Here is a 20,046-nt window from a genome sequence, read left to right as displayed (position 1 = left end):
GTTGGTCAACCCGCAAAAAATCGCGTATTGACCCCATTCCCACTTCCTGCCGGAAAAAAGGTCTTTGATTTTTATCTGAAGTGTTTTGGCTTCAAAACACCGCTGAGCAGCTTTCACAGGAATGAACGGGGCTCCACCTCCAACACTGTGTCCTGTAATAAAACATCCTTGAATAGACCGCATCCCAAATTCCTTCTTTATTTACGCGCCACCACCGGATGTTGATAAATGCAGAGTTTACACATTCCCGTTGCACACAAAAGCCCAATCAGAGCAGGTTTAAGTGGGATTTTTGACTCGTTGAAAAGGGGTAATAGTGTAGAAACAAGTGATTTGGGGGGGCGGAGTGGCTGAGACAGAGACACCATTCAACCTACTGCAAGTCACTGTACCATCAACATCATTTTGAAGCTGTTGTTTTAAGGTAAAAAATGTTACCAACCAATAAACACACACTGAAATATGTTATTAAACACATTTTAGGAGAGAAATACACAAAGAAACAGAATCGTGGGTTCATATTTGTTCAGCACTGCCTTGTTGCACTGTTTGATCTGAGTTTTTTCAGCACAGCATGTTTCTGACAGCATTTCAGGCGAGAAATCGGCAGTGTAGTAACAGAATCTTGGTTTATGGCTTATCAGCACTGCCTCGACTTTGGTGTGACGCCCCTCACTTGATCCAAGCTCTCTCTCGATCAGACTTTACTCTTTGTGTCCATGGAAAATGTGGAACAACAATCTGTAGTCGATACAACAGCACTGGAAATCTGCCAGATGGCTCGTTTTGCGTCATTTGGCGGATTTTTGCCATCAAAAGAGTGGAGCAGTTTTAGTTTACCATTGTTCATTTGCACATACAATGTAGTGATGCAAAGCTGTATATAAAAAGCAAAATTCCCGTTTGATTTGCTTTTCTGAGCACTTCAGTAATAAAATATAAATAAATAACGCTAACACTGAGTGGGTGATTTTCTCCCCATGAATATATTGACCCAGTTTTCACCCACTGATTTCTTAGCGTGCGTTACTTTATATTCCTGGATCTATACTGTGCAGAGATGAATTTTCAAAGCTGAGCTGACACTGCAGCCTGTCTCCGTCCTCTCCCTGCTGCCAGCATGTCAGATGAGTCACGTTTCTGGTATAAATTTATCCTGTCAGATCTCTCAGTGCAATTAGGATGCTCAGCCGTTTGTCATAGATAAGGCTGAGGCCCGGCTCCTCTGGGCTCCACTTTACATTCTGCTCGTTAAGAGGATTAATAATTACAACAGAGTCAAGTTTCTCAGTGCTGAAAGACGCGGTATTAGATTCCAGACTTGGGTCCGCCTGATATGTCCTTTAATTTGTTTAAAGTACAAACCCTTATTCATTTGTTTCATATCCCGGCTGTCAGGAGGCCTGTCAAGGATAAACCCGATCAGCTGCCATCGTACACACACACACACACACACGATGCAAAATCCTCTCTGGCGATTTTGAAGCACAATGCAGCAAATCAATCTTTTTTCTCCCATGAATGAGGATTGTGCCACAGCACGTTCCAAAAACACATAATGTATGCCCCCTCCTCCCTCGTATGCACTCACACGAGCTCAGATCAAACACAAAACAGGCTACGCAAACAGATGGGATGCCATGTCTTGTACTGTTGTAGCTCCATACTAATTGGGTGGAAGTGTAATGGCATCAGAGTTTGGAAACAAGAAAGTGTTTGATTCTGTGGCTGACTTACGGGACCCCAGCCGCTCCACTCTTAGCTCGTTGTTTACTTGTTTATACAAAAAACCCCTTCAGAGGTTCAACAGCCCTCTGCGTGTATGTATCTCTCTGCAGATCAAACATTAGACTGATGATATGCATTCAAAGGAGGTCATGTGAAGCTGTTTCTGTTCAGTATGGAGGTGCTGCGGATGGGACTCAGATCAGCTCATCATCAAGACTTTAACTGATTTACTAATTCATGAACCCCTATGGTGGCAAAAGAAATGTTTTGTTTTGATTTAATTAAATATCCAGAAATAAAGTGTCTGTGATTTATGTGATGACTCAGGGGGAGAGTTGACTTGAAGCACAGAGCCGTTATGAAACCAAAAATAAAATGAAAGCTCAGAATGTTCACAGGAAAGTGTTTCTGTTGTGACTTTGTTTAGCACCTTTCACTACTGAATAAAATAAAGTTACTGTGATGTTTTACCTTCTTTGTTATTCTGTTTTGTGCCCATGAATATTTATTACTGTACAAGGTAAAATTAATTTACAAAAGCACTTTTATTTCATTATATCCCACATTGATCCAGTATGCAGTACATATTTCTTCTACAACTTTGTGTGAGAGCTCCAGATGCTGTTTGGTTTGGTTTTAATACAGTTTGCAGAAAGTTCTGCTGAGTGATATAACAAACAAAATGGAGGTAAACCTGACGAACCCAGACAGGCTTTTGGTTTTAATAATATAAGTCATATTGTAGTAGTACTGTGGACCTACTAACAAACTTTGCAGCTGTCATTCATAAATGTATCAAATTATTTGACATCAGCATTGGAGAAACAAAAGGCTGAGCTGTCCAAACATTTAGTGGTTATATTTTCCTTTTTCAGGAATGTGTCATTACTGGCCAAACATTATTGATGTTATTTTACCATATTTGATTTTGTGACCTGTTTACTTTTGTTTGTTAAAAACAAGTGGAAATGATTTTGTAGTAATTATAATAATATTTTAAATGTGTTATATTATGGTTACGTTTGACCTAGATTTCTTATTAATTTGAGCTATTTCTATCTACCTTAGCGTGAGTAAAAACATAGGACATATTGTACATAACGGTGCGTATAGGCCTACTATATATTAATAAAGAAGAAATAAAAAATTGAAGTTGACTATGATTACATTTGTTACTTATTCATTAAACTACTCTTTTTAATTATTCATATTTAATCCAGTTGATTATGCAATTTATTATATATTTCAGAACAATGCCTTGTGTGGGTTTATTTTACACTCTTCTTCCATTGACTTCTAATTATCCAGGACCAGTAACTCAATCATCTTAAAGTTCACCCAAATTTGAAAAATCAGTCATGTCATTATTCACTTCACAGCAAAACAGCGTCGTACCATTCTCCTAAACAACTGGAGTAGCTGGAGACTTGTTTTAAAACCTAAACAAACAACTGAATGAAAACATAAAATGGCTCCATACAGTTCGTCTGGTTTAAGACTAATTTAATTTACACCCTTTTTAAAGCCAAAGTCTACACTGTAGCTGCTCAGCTAAAAGTCGTCGCGTGCAGCCTGTCTGAAGTGGGTGCAAGGGTGTAAATAACATCTTTTCAAATCAGTTTGGGATCTTGAAGCTTCTGGAGACTTACACCAGACAAGCTGTATGCAGCCATTTCATGTTTTCTTTCAGTTGTTATTTTTTTACATTTTAAAACAAGTCCCCATCTACTTCAGTTGTTTAGGAGAGTGTTGGCATGCTATTGTGCTGTGACGCTCCAGAAATGTTAGGTTGAAGGTGAGTAGCCTGGATTATGAATTCACATTTATGGGTGGACTTATCCTTTAATCACACATTTTCCCTGCAGTACCGCCGGTGACCAGCAGGGGCCGCTGGGGGACCGTCAACACCACCCGAAACTCCGTTCTCGCTCTCGCGGTAGCTTCGTGCCTCCACCGGCGGCGACATTCAGAGAGGAGATGGCGGCCAGAGGGGGGTTTCAGACTGCTCCGACGGGAGGTGGCGGCGGAGCAATGGGACCCGGACCACCGGTACCGGGCGCAGGACCAGGCATGGGCCCCGGGACTCCTTCTGGAAGAATGGGACCGTCGTCGGCCGCGCAGAACCACATGTACCGCTCCCCGATGCCCGGGCCTGGGTACCCGGTGAGATATCACTCCATCTTTGCTGCTGACGCGTTAGCCAGTCCGCTAGAACAAAGCCTCTTACCGCTGCTTTGTCACTGGCGGCTAACGTGAACCTCCGGCACCGGTGCGGGCCACGGCTCCGTAGCAGCTGGGCAGCCCCGCCGAAAAGTGCGTACCCGTCCGAAACGTGTGAACCGGCCACTTTGAGCGACTGGCGGAGTTTGTTTGTTGTTTGAATTTGCTAACCCTCCCGCCCGCTAACGTTAAGGTTAGCTAGTTAGTCACGGTAGCCAATTAGCTTAGCCTGCTAACGTCGCTAGTTTTCTCTCAGCTCGCTTGTTAAAATGACGTTTTAGATGGTTTTTGTACGTGTTGTAAGTAATGTAGTAAAGTTAGACTTCGCTGTTGATCGTCGTACATTATAAAGTTCAAGTTTTCGCCGGATTCAAAAGTTAGCTTTTCAGTAGGAGCATTCCCATGCCTCGTCCTCTTATGAATGAATAGGCTGCACGAAGCTACCGTACAGTTTGTTTCTCTGCAGAGAAAAAATCACAGGAGAGGCTCAAACTGAGACCAAACTGCGCCCTTTTTGTTTACTAGCATACTGGTGTATGTGTGCTAGCTGGTGTCTGCAGGGACATCACCAGTCCCTGCATTCAGTAAGCTCACTGTCACCTGGTTTAAAGGTATCACACAACAAAATAAGTGAACCAAGATGTTTACTCCAGAGAGTCTTGAGCTTTTCTATACACGTCATGGGCTGTAAATGCACATCTGAGCTGCTAGGAGTCCCATGTAAGGGTTGTTGTTTTTTGTAGCTTTGTAAAAATGATCTTCAGTTGATAAATAATCCAAATCAGTTTAACAGAGACTTAAGAATACAGTGTTGTTGTCTGTTAAGTTGTTAGTTTAAAACTTTCTTTCCAGAACAACGACTCTCAATCAGGGGTAGACCGATGATCTGCCCTGGCCAGTTATCACATCGCTGATTTTTCTGGTGGATTTTCGATAAAATAAATGTGCTACTTCGGCTCTGATGCAGTATCCTCTCACACAATGTCTCACCGGAAGCAATGTCTGATTAGCAACACGTCACAATTAATAGTCTATAAACACTGAATAATCTGCAAAGTAACAAGTAATTAAGTGTATCAAATATATGTGGTGGAGAGGAAGAGTAGAGTAGCAGAAAATGGACATACTCAAGTAAAGTACCTGAAATTGTACTTGAAACTTGGACACAAAGATTTTAATTTTTACTTCAAATAGATATCATTCCCAAATATCGGTTTTCAGTCTCTTCGATTTCTAATAATCGGTATCTGCCCTGTAAAAGCCCTATCGGTCAACCCCTACTCTCTATTGAGTCACATCAACCTACAAACTCGTCTCGTTCAGAGCTATCAGTTAAAGCTCACACTGTGAGCAAATATTTCCTCAGAGTGCTTTACAATCTGTGTCGCATATCATATGCTCGATCTTCAAACCCTCAAGTCAGATAAAATATACAGCGTGTAGCTCTACAGCATTTGGTTAGTGGGCTCAGTGTGCTAAATTTTGCACACGATGGTGACACAAATACAGTGTTCAATTATATCTGGAGTGTAAACTTGTGTTGTTGTTTGTGAATTCATAGTGTACGATGTATAAGACTGACTTTCAGTTCATTTATGATAATACCTCATCATGAAGGATGAGGACAACCAGTGCAATGTTGGTTAATTTAAATCTGCAGTAGTTTATACTGGAAGATTTGCCATGTTACTTATATGATAATCAGGAAAAAGACTCCTGCACACTGTCCACTTCTCTTGCAATTAAGTTTCATGACAACAACGCTTATATGGTTATAAAATTAGGACTACAACCAACAATTCTTTTTTATTAAACAATCAATCAATCAGCTGTTTGTTTTCTCAGTTATTTGGCTTATAAAAAGACAGAAAATTGTGACTTATGCTTATCTCCCCATCCCAAAGCCCAAGGCAACATATTCTCTAAAAAAAAAAAACCTTATCTGCAACAACCTACAAGGAAAAGAGGCAACAAAAAGAAAGGAAAATAATAAACCAAAACTACAAAATTGACAGCAGAATCAGGTAGGTATTTAAAAAAAGCAAGAAAGAAAGACAGAAAAACAAAAGTAAAACTTATCTAATGTTACCTGCCAGATGGTTTGTTACACAACTCCATCTGGAAAGGTGTGCCTAGAAACAGGTTGGAAAAGGGCAGGCACTTTCAGAAACATACTTGGCATTCACCATCTGTCTATCAAATGCTAACTTCAACCGATCAGTTCAACAAGTAGGAGAGTGCTCCCACCTACAGAGCCAGCTTGTAATCAAAACTTTTACATAAGCCTGCTGAGAGCAGAGCGCAACCATGGTTTCCACCAAGAAAAGCCTTCAGTGCCACTCCTTGCTCTTCTTTGAATGAAATATGCTCTCCAGTCGTGATATAACTGATGCTGTAGCAGCTATGCTAACCTCTAGAACATTTAGCAGTTTTGCTTCAAAAAATAAAAACAAAACTCTCCACTTTTCCTATTTTTGTCGATCAACTAATCGTTTCAGCTCTGTTTGAAACACATAGTGACAGATCTCATAGAGGTGTGTTTTCAAATGTGTGACTTTAAAAGATGTCGATGTGCTCAATCCATTTGTAAAATATTCTTTAACATCGTGTGTTGTTGTCCTCTCACACATGCTGCTACTTGGATGAAAGTCATTTTGTCGATTTCTCAATAGATATTAGCAGATTATAACTGTTCTTATACTCACCTTCAATTCAGAGTTTCTGTCTTTGAACTGCATCATGGGTACCTGTTGAGCTAACGTGCTGTTTCATAGACTGGCACTTTTTGTATGTTGAATCTTGATAGAAAGTAATTTTTCACTGCTCCACAGCTGCTGTAGTGACTGCTGCTTAGCTACAGAGAACCTGAAGCATAGTTCAGTGAAAAGATGTTGCCGCTTTTTTCCTCCAGCGTCCTTGACTGCTTTCACGCACACAGGCAGCCTTTCACTACATAGTCAGAGTCGTCATACTCTGAATACTGCAGAACTCCTGTTGTTCTCAGGTAAACCAAGGTTATACTGATGTATAGCTTAAAGAGCCACTTAATGTTCAACATGCAGTCCCTTACTGCCCACACTGCGCTGTGTGGAAAAGGCAGAGCGTATTCATCGTATTGTTCATAAAGTCAACGCCTGTCACTCTTCCTCCCTTCCACCCTCCACCATTGGCTGAGCAGAGAGTGAGCTTTGCCTCAATCTGTCATTCGTTGGACTGACTGCTGGAGGGAAAGCTGCGATCATTGATCTGTCATTTATCTGTTGTTCTCACCCGCACTCATGCAGTTAGATACAAGAAGTCGCCTGTTTGAGTTCTTAGCGCACGGCTTGGTGAGTTGGAAGTGGGAGTTGTTCTTTATTGACTTGTTTGAAGGAGCCGGCATGCAAATTGTTGCTTCCTCGTCTTCAAAAAGCAACAATTTGCATCTAGGGTTTGTTTCTGTGAACTGTACAGAGCTCGTATGAGCTGCCGAGTAAGAGCTATTTGTTATTCTTGTACTAAGAAAATGTCAAATGAGTTTAGTTTAGAATTAATCATTTACATCAGGAGTGCTGCTGCTAATGTTTTGCTGCCATATTGATGTTTCTGCACTGATCTGTGTGATATCTGTTTAGTTTTATGTCTTAGGGCAAACGCAGTCTTCTCGTAGGGCAGTATTCATACGGACTCAAGTGAAAGGATGGTAGACTTTGATCTGCTTCTGTCTTCAAAAGCTCTTTCAAGTCTTGAATTACACATATCCATACGACCTTGGAAACACAGTTTGCTTTACTGCAGTGGGGGGTTGGGGGCTTTGTGCGTTTAGCATTTTAGATGCACAGCTAGAGCTGCACAGTTAATCAAATATTATTCATGTGCAATCTGACCACATTAAAAAGATGCAATTTTTTGTTTAAGATAAAAATGTGTCACAAAACAGCATATTAATGAAGAACTGTGGTTTGCAGAGATGTTAACCCTAACCCTTGTTTGAGGCAGACCCCAACAGAAGACACATCCTCATTACCGTATCGTGCAGCCCATATACAACAACTTAGTTTATATATAAAACAAACATTATTATTTTTTTCATTTGCTGATTTGCAGCCACAATTATCTTATTCGATGATGGTGTCGACGGATGTCATTGGAGGATTCCTTCGATGTTTGGCATTTTTGCTTGACAAATAAATGAAATGATCACAGTATCATTACATTTTACTGACTTATTTTTAACGCAACTGCTAAAACTAAACCGGGAAGAGGTAAGATGAGAACATTAGTCCTAAGTTTGTTAAGCTTACATTAAACGCACATGGTATGTGGGGGCACAGACCCTATTCCTGAAGTGTGACTAAACCTGCAAATGAAAATACAGTAATTACCACTGAATCCTGTCTGACATCAGCAGAACCTCAATGCAGTCGCTGAAATATCTGTACACTCCAGACTTGAGGGCTGTGAAGCGATTTGTGAAATATGAAAACCAATGCCCAGAAAATCTTTTAAAGAAGTTTTATGAAAAAGATTAAATCATTTTTTCCTATATTCTTCGTGCAGAGACCAGGCATGCCTCCTTCAAGCCGCATGACCCCACAGGGACCAGCCATGGGCCCCCCAGGATACGGAAACAGCCCAGTGTCTCGCCCTGTGATGCCTGGCGTGATGGACCCATCTCGCAAGAGGCCCGCCCCCCAACAGATTCAGCAGGTGCAGCAGGCGAACCGCAACCAGCAGTAAGTCTTCCCCCCCACTTAAACTTTAATTATATGCTTTGTTGTATTAAAAATCATCTGTAACAGAGGCTTACGAAGAACTAAAATGGTGTTTTGTACCCACCATCCACTCTATTAGACATGCTGTCCTGCTCCCACCCACTCCTGCTGAAAGTTTGATCACAGCCACCTAAAACAATATTTCCTTTTGGAAGCCCGTCTTTCCTGTTGTAGACTGAAAAGGGACATACTTCTGTTGCCTTACTTATAAGGGAAAAAGTTATTTCATAAGGAAATGCCAGTAATGTTACTCAGCTGTTACATGATAGATGTAGACTGAAGATTAACCTCATTACGTATTTTTAAACTAAGAAAAAAAGCTGCAGCTTGGCCAGCAGTGTTGTTTAGTATTACTTACAGCTGAAGTGATTACACGAAAAGTGAAACAAGAAAAATTGATTTTTTTTTAGCAAAATGCCAAACATTTTGTAGTTCAAGCTTCTGAAATGTGTGAGGATTTGCTGCTTTTCTTTATCTTATTTCATTGTTCGTACCAAATTTTTGACCGTAGCCTGTAGGTTTGTGAAAGCAAGCTATCTAAATGTATTATCCTGCAAACTGCTCATCATAATTTTTCCTGTTTCTTACATTTTATGAACCAGATAAAATTAATAATTTACCTACACTTGACGTTTAAATAAGCCTATTTAACAGCCTTACCATCTAGTTTGAAAAGAGGAAGATAGAATACAAATTATGTGCAAGAAACGCAACCTTGGCTTTTTGCACATGATTCTGATACCGCTAGCTCTTCAGCTCAGGTGCTGAATTTAATCATGTAAATGGGGTGTTACTCTGCTCTGACTCACACGCAGACTTATCTTGTTTTTTTTTATAATTTGTTCTTACAGCACAAAGAAGAAGAAGATGGCTGATAAAATTCTACCTCAGCGGGTGAGTATTAATCAAATGGTAGGCAATGAAAATCCATTAATTCTGGTCTTAATTGTGTTGGTGAGATTACATTTGCTCGTCTGTTGTTATTCAGGAGGCTCCAAATAAAGGAAAGTTGGTCTTTAAAGGAATCTTTTGAAAGTGTTAGAATTGAGAGTGCACTGAATGTAAGCACTTGAGATAACGTACTTGACCTTTTTTTTTTTTTCAGTTTAAAAATCTGACAAAATGGACCACAAAAAACCTCTTTGTCTTTTTGTTAAGTTTTCTTCTTTGTACCTCTCTACAACATCAGCGTAATGGCAGCTGTTGTGGATGTATGGTAGATAATTTGATCAATGGGTCCTTTTTTAATGTTTTCCTGTAGAGTTGTTTTGAATTAGGACTGACATTTTATTCTTTTATTATTATTCAATGCAATGACTGCACTTTGAAACCTGCATGTCAAGGACAGCTACATAATTGAGTGTATTCATCTTCAGGCTGCACGTCACAGAGGAACTGTAGCTATAGCTTAAACTGCAGTTTGATGAGAAGTTGATCAACAAAAATGGTGCTGTGATGGTTCAGAGTTTCCTCCAGAAAAATTGTTGGGCCAGGTGGCGAGTTGGTTTAAGTGTTTAAACTCTGCAGTTTGTCAGCCAGTCTTTGTTACTGCTGGAGTTCGCTGCTCTCCTGATGTTAGTATATGAGTAATGTTGGTCTAGAAAGTTCATAGTACACTTCACGTTGGTCTTGCAAAGGTAATTGTGGGGTTATTAAATCAAAACATGCTTGAAACCTTTTTCAAGATGAATTACAAGTTATCTGCAATTCCCGGTGCAGAGACCTGACAAGGGGGCAGTTTAGGCAAAGCAGACTGAGGTTGCAATACACTGGCCGTATTTCTAAATAAAACTGAAAACTGTTCCTCTGTTCTCAGTGGATGTTGCACCAGTGGTCACCAGTGTCTTTTATTGTATTCCAGATCAGGGAACTGGTCCCAGAGTCTCAGGCTTACATGGATCTGCTGGCTTTTGAGAGGAAGCTGGACCAGACCATCATGCGCAAGAGGCTGGACATTCAGGAGGCCCTCAAGAGGCCCATTAAGGTATGCTGATTAAAGTTTTTCCTCCTTAATCCTTCTTATCAATCCAGTTCAGATATGAAATTAATTTGAAAGACACTCAGAACCCCCCAACAGCCATCCATGCGCCCTGTAACCCGAAGTTAACAAATAAAGTCTTCATTAAAGGCTCGTTAGTCCAGTTCATATAGTCCACAGGTTGCCATGTAACAGTGGGTTTGGGTTTTTGTGATTTTGCTGTCGAACCAGGTTTCAACTCAGGGATTTTTGAAGAAAGATACTAACACTCCTATGTTTTTATTCTCATAGAAAATCATTTTTTAGTGTTGGTTTTACAACAGTTTTCATGTAGCAGTGGACAGAAATGTTATTTTATTCAAGGGGGGCTGAGTGCCAGGCTGATATTTGATTTGTTGAACGTCCTTCAAGTGTCAGCATTCACTAAACCATTAAATTGATGTTATCTTAAATGTGGCTACCCGTTGTCACAGCAGAGCGATCTCTATCTAAATTGACTTTATCGAATGAACTTGAATCGTGGGATTTTATGGAGCAGTTTGTTTATGAAATTGACGTTGTCGACCCTCGCTGATTATCAGCTCAGATATCAAGTCCTTGTTGTGTGAACAGTAGCAAGTCAATTCAAAGTTTCTTTTGACTGATTGTTTCCAGCAAAAGAGAAAACTGCGGATCTTCATATCAAACACCTTCAACCCGGCAAAGCCAGATGCTGAGGATGGAGAAGGCACAGTTGCATCATGGGAGCTGCGTGTTGAGGGGCGTCTGCTGGAAGATGTAAGCTTCACTATTGAAATATATTGGTGAAATTATCTAAAATATGACTGTTTTCTGTGCATACAGTACGGCTGTACACAGTTAATTATAATATAATCAACCAAATTTTAGACAAGTATCTTTAACAAAATTGCTTCCCTTCATATTTCCCTAAACCGTAACATTTGTTTTGCAGACGGCCGTGTCCAAGTATGAAGCCACCAAACAGAAACGGAAGTTCTCCTCTTTCTTCAAGTCTCTGGTGATCGAGTTGGACAAAGACCTGTATGGTCCAGATAATCACCTTGTGGAAGTAAGCTGTTTACCATCATATATGGCAAAGAAAAGCAAAAAATCTCACTTTGCGTACATTAAACCATCCCAAATGTTTCAAAGAAAAAACAGAAATGAGCAATCAATTATCAACAAAGTTGCCAACTAGTCCAACTTAATCACAATATCATTCCATCTGTAATTAAGGATTTTTAAGGCTTGTTTTATGTTTTTGTGGAGTACGTTTATTGCTTCTTTATTGTTGTTTCTTCGTGCTTTGAATTGAGCACAATAATGTTATTGTAGACTGATTTTACAATGACGCAACACTATTTATATTTACATTTACTTTAATCGTGATCTAATGTTTGGGATTAGAAGTTTGTTGCTTCGGCTACAATTGAAACTGTGTCCTTGTAAGTGAAGACTTACTTTGAAGATTTAACAGTAAATACTCTATTTGTAATTAAAATGTCCCTCATCTCATTTTAGTGGCACAGGACTGCCACCACCCAGGAAACGGATGGTTTCCAGGTGAAGAGGCCTGGTGATGTGGGTGTTCGCTGCACCGTCCTGCTCATGCTCGACTACCAGGTAAATGCTCAGGGGTTTAGTTTGCCTCTCTGACATTTGAGGTTCATAACAGGGACAGCCAAATCTAATGACAGATCCCTCTTGCCTCAATCCAGCCCCCTCAGTTCAAGCTTGACCCCCGGCTTGCTCGTATGCTGGGTATCCACACCCAGACCAGACCTGTCATCATTCAGGCACTGTGGCAGTACGTCAAGACCCACAAACTCCAAGACCCTCATGAGCGCGAGTTCATCAACTGTGACAAATATCTGCAGCAGGTGAGTAGATATAACGCACATTATGAAATTTACTTTGGATTTTAATGAAACGTGTTGTCACCTTAAAATACATCAAAAGATAAAGGCCTGTCTATTCTTAAAAAACAGATGAAAACAAACTGTTGCTCCTGCATGAAGCTTGACTGGTCGACAGTCACGTAGTTGTTCTGGTTGACTTCTGCACTCAGTGTTAAACAGTCTGCCTCTCTACTCTTCCCTCTGTCCTTGTATGGAGACTCCCACTCTTTCTGGGTCACTGACAGGTTTCCCAGAGCATTTTCTTCTTCTGTGCCAAGATAAACATATGGTTGTCAAAGAAAGTAAAACCAGCTGAATAAATTTACTGGTTATCTTTCTTGTCATTTAAACTATTGTTTGTAATGTGGTAAAGATGGAAAAAAGACACTTATTTAAACACCCAGTGCTGTTGCACTCTTGTATGAGTAGATTAGATTTGAAAATCTCTGGTCTCTATACAAAGAAACGTTAAATAAATCAAATCAGACACATTAAAGGCTGAGCCATGAAGGAAAAACGTGTTTTTCATGGCAAATGGTTTACTGCAACTAAGTTAACTTGTTAGTGATTAATAAATAAGTCATTTATTTACAATATATTTTTGCTTGGGCTGTCTTCATAACAGTAGATGAGCCAAAAGGAAATTCAGTGTACTACTCTTGTGAATATAAACCTTCCCAGGAAATAGAGATGAAAGTTAGCATTTTGGATAAGACTGACATGTCAGTAATGTCAGGATTTCAATTCCAAGTCGAAAATCGATCAAAATTAGTTTTCAATTTCTGGCATCTAAATCAAAAGCTATAGCAGCGTGTCTCGCAGGATTTTTTCTCTCTACCTATCCTGCATGCAGGAAGACGATTAACTGAGTCAACGCCTACAGCCTCGGAGATGTTGGATTCATTTTCTTTTTGAGAGGTTTTTCATTGATTTGTTTTTGGGAAGAGGGTTTATGTAGGACAGATTTGAGAAACCAAAACCGTGAGAAACTAAATTTCTATCTTTTTATTGTTTGTTATTGAATCCCAAAAGTGTGGTATATTTTTGTCAAACTCTAGAACCTTTATTTTTCATGAATATTCACTGGACTTTCCTAACCCTAACCTGCAAAAGCCACCAGGATAAAGTCAAACTGTTGTTGTAATACCTGTTGACGGTTGCCAGGACATAAAACCAACGATCTGTCTGTCTTTATGAATCCTGATGCAATAGTCTAAGCATGGCACAGCTGTCAGTGTTGAAAAAGTTTTTCATAAATGGATCCAACCATGACACATGACAAATCCAAAATGGTCTCCACACAGTCGATGTTTTTAAGTCAAAGTTTGGCCACCTGTCCAGATACTATTTTTTTGGTTTCATTTTGCAGATCTTTGAGACTCAGCGAATGAAGTTCTCTGAGATCCCGCAGCGCCTGCATGCACTTCTGATGCCTCCGGAGCCCATCATCATCAACCATGTGATCAGGTAACCTCATTAATATGTGAAGCATGAGGTCCCCTCCGTAGTAACAGTCTCAGAGTTTGAAAGTTGTGTTTTTATGATCCAGTAATACATTTTAAATTAGTTTAATCACCTGCTGCTAATGTATCTACCTACTACTGAATGTAAATGTACTGTATTGTTTTGTAGTGTGGACCCTAATGACCAAAAGAAGACTGCTTGCTATGACATTGACGTGGAGGTGGATGACACACTGAAGACCCAGATGAACTCATTCCTGCTCTCCACAGCCAGTCAGCAGGAAATTGCAGGACTGGACAATAAGGTACAGACCACGGCTGAACAGCCACCAGCTGTTTTTCTTTTCTACTTTTTTGTCCCGGTGAGTTTGAGAGCGTCGCATCCCTCGCCTGTGTAATGAAAGGGAGTTGTTTTTCCTGTTTCCTGCAGTGTTTCTGAGCTTTTTTGTGGGGGTTTGATCTATTCAATCCCAGCTGTAGAGCAACCTGCACTCCAACAAATGTCACACAAAGCGAAGGAGTGTATGTTTTTGGTTCAACTAGTTTAAAGCACTTGATTCGTTGTGACACCTTCCAGCGGCTGTGTAAAGGTCATTTTAAGAACACTCCATTTAAATGCAATGTGAATGGGCAGATTTTGCATTGAGCCACCATGTCGAATATTTTTCCCCTTTTTGTGAGCCTGCTGAGGGCAATTTCACACATATCTGCTCTTCAAAAGTGTTGCCAGTGAATTACTCCCTACTTTCTAAGCAGGTTTGAGGTCGGTCAGGTCTTCTTGACCTCCTGCTAGCAGCTATTACCTTGGCTGGGATGAGTGTAATCACATTGATAAAGCACGGAGCCATTCTCCTAAAAGTCATCCTTCTGTGTAGTCTTTGTTCTGAGACAAGTCAACAGTGTAAATACAGAGAGCTTGTTTACAGTTTAAAGGGGCCATTCATTTTGTTGCTTTATTTTGAGTATGCAGATATACACCCAGTTCCTGCCGGCCTGTTATCAGTCTTTGTCTTAGTTTTATCTGTCTAATGATGCTAGAGACTTAACAGATATTCTTATTAAACCATTCTTGTATAACAGTACCTGTGTTTAACCCACATCTTCCAATAGCTGACTCATTTACCCCAGATATAAAGACCTTCAGTATCACTCTATCATGAGATGTTTTTCAGGGAATACCTGATAGTGAACTTTATGCCTAAGACAGCACTTCCCAAAGTGGCTGCCTCAAAGGTTCTCCCCTTAAGTCGGCATATGAAGAAACAAAAGTTTTGTTTACATTCAGTTTTATTCATCAAAACAGTGTTGTATCCTTGAGGTATAACAAAATGTGGTGAAGGCATTTTGTTCCTACTAGAAACATTTGCCAAGATGATTTCCTTTGAACACTTTAAAGCCTGAATCTTTTTATATTCATGTTTACTTCATCTTCCCTACCATTGTTGGTTACTAAGTTTCCTAGTGTGTTACCATACAAGTGGAACAGTGTGAAACCATTTGCACATTGTGCAATCACATGAGACAAACAAAACGGGATCTGAATATAAAAAAACTGCTCCACGGCACTAGAAAGGTTGTTTTGTTTTGTTTTAAAAAAAAAACAAAACAGTGCTGTTAGATTATTTCCATCTTTTCGTTGGACATTTTTAGTTATATGGCATCATTTAAAAAAAATAAAGAGGCGACATTCAAATTCACAAGATTTTGATAATGCATTTTCAAATGACTCAAAAGAGGAAACAAGCAATGAACATCAAAGTCACCAGACTGAAACCCTGTTAGATATATGCAGTTATTCTTCAGCTTAGACTTTGAACAACTGCTCACAATTGGCTGTCGTAATGGGAGTTTTTTAGGTACATAGCCGAAATGGGAAGATTTATCACTGTAAACAGAGCTCAAGCTGTGATCACACATGTCAGGGTGCCATGAAAAATCCCTCTGAAGTGGTGCCCTGGTTAAAATGGTTTTGGAACATCTGATCTGTTTTCACCTTTTCTGTGTCAGTGATACCATTTCAATTACTTTAAATCGATGACTCTTCTCTTTTCTGTTAATTCTTTTTAGATTCATGAAACCATTGAGACCATTAACCAGCTGAAGACCCAGAGAGAGTTCATGTTGAGTTTTGCCAGAGATCCTCAGGGCTTTATCAACGACTGGCTGCAGTCCCAGTGCAGAGACCTCAAGGTGAGTCCGACCGTCATGACCTCACACTCAGTCTTTCAAGGCGCTTTTTATCTGTGGTCTCGTATCACCACAGATACCGTGTAGCTCCTACTTGTAAACGGAAAAGGCTGTTGTCAAATTGTCAGTGTACTGTGCAAAAAAAAGTTGTGATGTCAGTCATTATGAAAAGTAAGCATTGTGACTTTTAATATAAATGTTCAGCAGTTCAAATAGAAAAATCTATTGCTAACAGAAAGAAATATCTGTTTGTTTGTTTTACTTGAATCGGTGGTCTATGGATGGTGGTGATGTCATGTGCGTTGCAGATTTGTAAAACCCTGTGAGGCAGATTTGTGATTTGGGTTATTTAAATAAATTTGACTTGGCAGCAACTACAAGCACACTCTGTAGGGGTTCAGACAAGACATTAAGGACTGTAGAAAACACTGCCAGGAGCAGAATAAGGTGAGACAAGAAGAAAAAGAAACTCCTGCACTTCTCAAAATCCTCACCAATAGATGATAAACAACTATAGTATCTCAGGAGGAAACCCTTTTTTAACCTACTGGCAGCCACTTGACAGTTCGGATAAAAAATGTCAAGAATCAAATTAGTCAGAAAAAACAATAAAACATTCCCTCTGGCGTCTAAGTATTTTTCAAGGTGTGAAAATCCCTGGAGGTCATGTTTGAGGCTATGTTTGAGGTAATATTTAGTCTTTGCTGTGACACAGTGACTTGACTTTCAGTTCAAGGTTCAGTTGAAGGAGGTGAGGACTTCATTACATGAGTACATGGACATCATGCTCTCTGAACACACACAACTCATGCTGCTCACTCAGGTGTAACACAGGCAGGTCAGAGTCAAAACAAAGCGTGAAATATTTAATAACATGTCTGACTGGTTGCCGGCACGCCTCCCCCCTGACCATGAGCCGATTAACTGCTGACCAGCTGTCAGCCACCTGCAGTGTTTGTTCAGCCGAAACTCTGTGAAATTGAATGAATTTGGTCCAAAGAGCGCTGGCTGCTTCTACAGCAACAGCCAAGTCAACCTAATTCACAGAAAAATCATGACAATATGTTTGTCATAGCTGCAGTCAGTGTTTGATTCAGGACCGTTAATAGATTTATTCTCACGGGATCCTTTAATTTCTCCGCTTAAGGACAAGTTGAGTTTTGTCTTATTGTTTCTCTGTTCACAGACCATGACAGATGTTGTAGGAAACCCAGAAGAAGAGCGAAGAGCAGAGTTTTACTACCAGCCGTGGGCTCAGGAGGCCGTCTGTCGCTACTTCTACTCCAAGGTAATCAGTTTTTCCTCGACTTACTCCATCTCCTGTGTGTAGTCTCTTTTTTTTGATGATGCTAGCAACGTGGTCCAACCACTTTGGTCCTAACTTGATTATCTCGACTATTTTACCCCAGTCATACTAGGAAAAGAAGAACAGTAATAGTAACATCTGGCTTTTGTCCTCAATTCGAAAGGGTACAGTTTTCATTTATTCACCGGTCACTGGTCATGCTGAAAACTGTTCAATTCCATCCCCGGCTGATCGATCGGTGCACCTCTAGACTTTAGTTATCAGCCTAATGATGTTGACAATCTGTTTTCAGATTAAATGGCAACAGCTGCAGGGGCTGTAACCAAAAAAAATATTGGCACAAGTCTGCCAGGTTTTTTTGTCCATTGATCTATCATTTTGTTTTTGGCTATAAAATGGTGATAATTGCCCATTATTTCCAGAGGCTAAGCTAAGCTACATAAATAATTGCTCATTATGTCTGGCCAGCCGTCCAACACCAAAGTATATTACATTTCTCTCACATACCCCAAAGAAAAGCAGAAAATCCTGACATTTAAGAAGCTGGAGACAGTGTCTGTCTTCTGGTGATTAAATCTGTTCTGTGTAAAAATGTCTTTCAGGTCCAGCAGAGGAGACAGGAGCTGGAGCAGGCGCTTGGCATCAGAAACACCTAAAGAAATTTGTCCCTAGGCGGCAAATAAGGCGACGTGGTGTGCTGTCTGAGACGACTAATGTGTGTGCGTGTGTGGGATGTTCAAAGTGAATTCCTCACAGAGTTTTCTGACAAACTTAGAGAGACATAGATACTAGATGGCTTTACCGTTATATAGGATGTCCTTTTTTTTTTATCATCACCCTGCAGCTCGACGACTACTGCAGTTTTGTTGCTACTTCCACTTCCACTTTTTTTTGTATAATTTCTCCTCACACCAGAGCTCTTAGAGCGCAGTGTGTTTTCTCAAGCATGTTAAAGCCTTACCTGTGAGCATTCCTTTCATTTTTATACATTACGCCTATACAAAAGTACAGATTGTACACAGATGAAAAGCAGAGAGCAGATTGTACTGGGCGACTTTTAATGTATTTTGTCCCTAAGTCTAAAAATATCTTAAATCAGCTGGAATGTGTTGATTCTGCCACGGCTCTTTTTTCCACTTTTCAGAAAGTAAATTTACACTTAACTCTCCCAACCCAGCCTCCAGATGCTTCCCCATTCAGTTTGATATTGATTGTGATTGTGTTTATAATCAATCAGGCTATTTTTGTAGCACATTGGCTGTTCATGCATCACTTTGTCTTAAGTTCTCATCGGTTTGCTTTGACACTTTGTGCCACAAGAAACGTTTAAAAGCTCAATCACGGCAGAATATACATCTATTGTTAAGGGTGGCATTAAGTATGAAGTTATTTTCCTTTTTCTTTTTTTGTTATTATCAATGATCCTTGTTTTGAAAACGTGTATTATATAAGTACTTGTCTTGTTAGCTAGTACAGATTATCAAGGAAGTAGCTAGTATGAGTACCTCTAGTCTATATAGTTTTGTAAATACTGAGCAGAAAAAAACTGAAGATGGATGTGAAGTAAAATTGTATCTCTTATCCTGACAGATGTTTTTCTTAACTCTTTGTCTATGCTCAGATAGTTGAACCAGTATTTATATTATTAATCGGCCTTCGTTGTCAGAGCACCGTGGTTTAGCTCTCACATTTGACGAACCTTTTGCTCTGCAGGACAAAATGTACACCGCGTTCATGTCGCCTGCAAGCTGGGAACAGTTAAATCTCCTGCTTTTAGTTTTGTGTATTTTAATGATGTGCAGAGAAGCCATAAACACTTGAACAAGCTCAGTCACACGTGGGGCCGAGCAGATTTAAAGAGTCGTAGCTTCTTCGTACCCTGGCTGAAGACCTGTTGAGTTTAATGGTTGTTTCCCTGTTGAAGGTGAAGACGAGTGTCCTGGCTGAAACTTTAGCGTGTGTGCATTTCATTAACAAATTCCAAGAATACACTAATGTGGGTTTGGGTGGGAACACGGTTTGAAAGATAAATAAGGGGGACTGGGGGGAATTTAGTATTATTTGAATCTGCAGACTTTTTCATGGACCAAACCTATTTTTCTGTATGTTCTTATTATGTTATAATAAAGGATATGTAAAATGTACCTGCTTGTGAGAGTTGTCATGTGTCTGCCAGTGATTTTTGTTTCACCTGAAAATCTGCTTTAACACTGTATGGATTAGGATTGAGCTAAAACTAAAAGTTTCTAAATTAAGTGATTTGTTTTTAAAAAATGTTTCTAAAACCCCTTAAGATGAGCAAATCCCAATTACAAAACAAATGGGAAATTGTATCAGCTGTGGAAGAAGTACTTAAACCATTTATTAAAGCAACATTATGTAATTTTTTACCTTAAAATAACAGCTTAAAAATGCTACAGCATCTTGTAATAGGATGAATGGTGTCTGTCTCAGCCGCTCCGACCCCATCACTCGTTTCTGCACTATGTGACTTCAGTGAGAGGGTAGGATC

At 39.8% G+C, this 20,046-nt stretch overlaps 1 protein-coding gene across 1 annotated transcript; it reads left to right on the top strand.

Moving 5' to 3' along the window:
• The first annotated feature begins 3,671 nt into the window (after positions 1-3,671).
• Positions 3,672-19,678, top strand: smarcd1 (SWI/SNF related BAF chromatin remodeling complex subunit D1). Its single transcript, XM_073469049.1, has 13 exons — positions 3,672-3,891; positions 8,488-8,663; positions 9,554-9,596; positions 10,564-10,686; positions 11,335-11,457; positions 11,633-11,749; positions 12,202-12,303; positions 12,399-12,560; positions 13,948-14,045; positions 14,211-14,346; positions 16,109-16,231; positions 17,415-17,516; positions 18,137-19,678. The coding sequence occupies exons 1-13, from the start codon at positions 3,706-3,708 to the stop codon at positions 18,188-18,190; spliced, it is 1,545 nt and encodes a 514-aa protein (XP_073325150.1). The 5' UTR covers positions 3,672-3,705; the 3' UTR covers positions 18,191-19,678.
• Positions 19,679-20,046: the final 368 nt, after the last annotated feature.

This window comes from Pagrus major, chromosome 6 (assembly GCF_040436345.1).
Source record: "Pagrus major chromosome 6, Pma_NU_1.0".
NCBI classification, from domain to species: domain Eukaryota; kingdom Metazoa; phylum Chordata; class Actinopteri; order Spariformes; family Sparidae; genus Pagrus; species Pagrus major.
The sequence above is the reverse complement of the archived record's forward strand: the minus strand, read 5'-3'. Positions and strand labels throughout refer to the sequence as shown.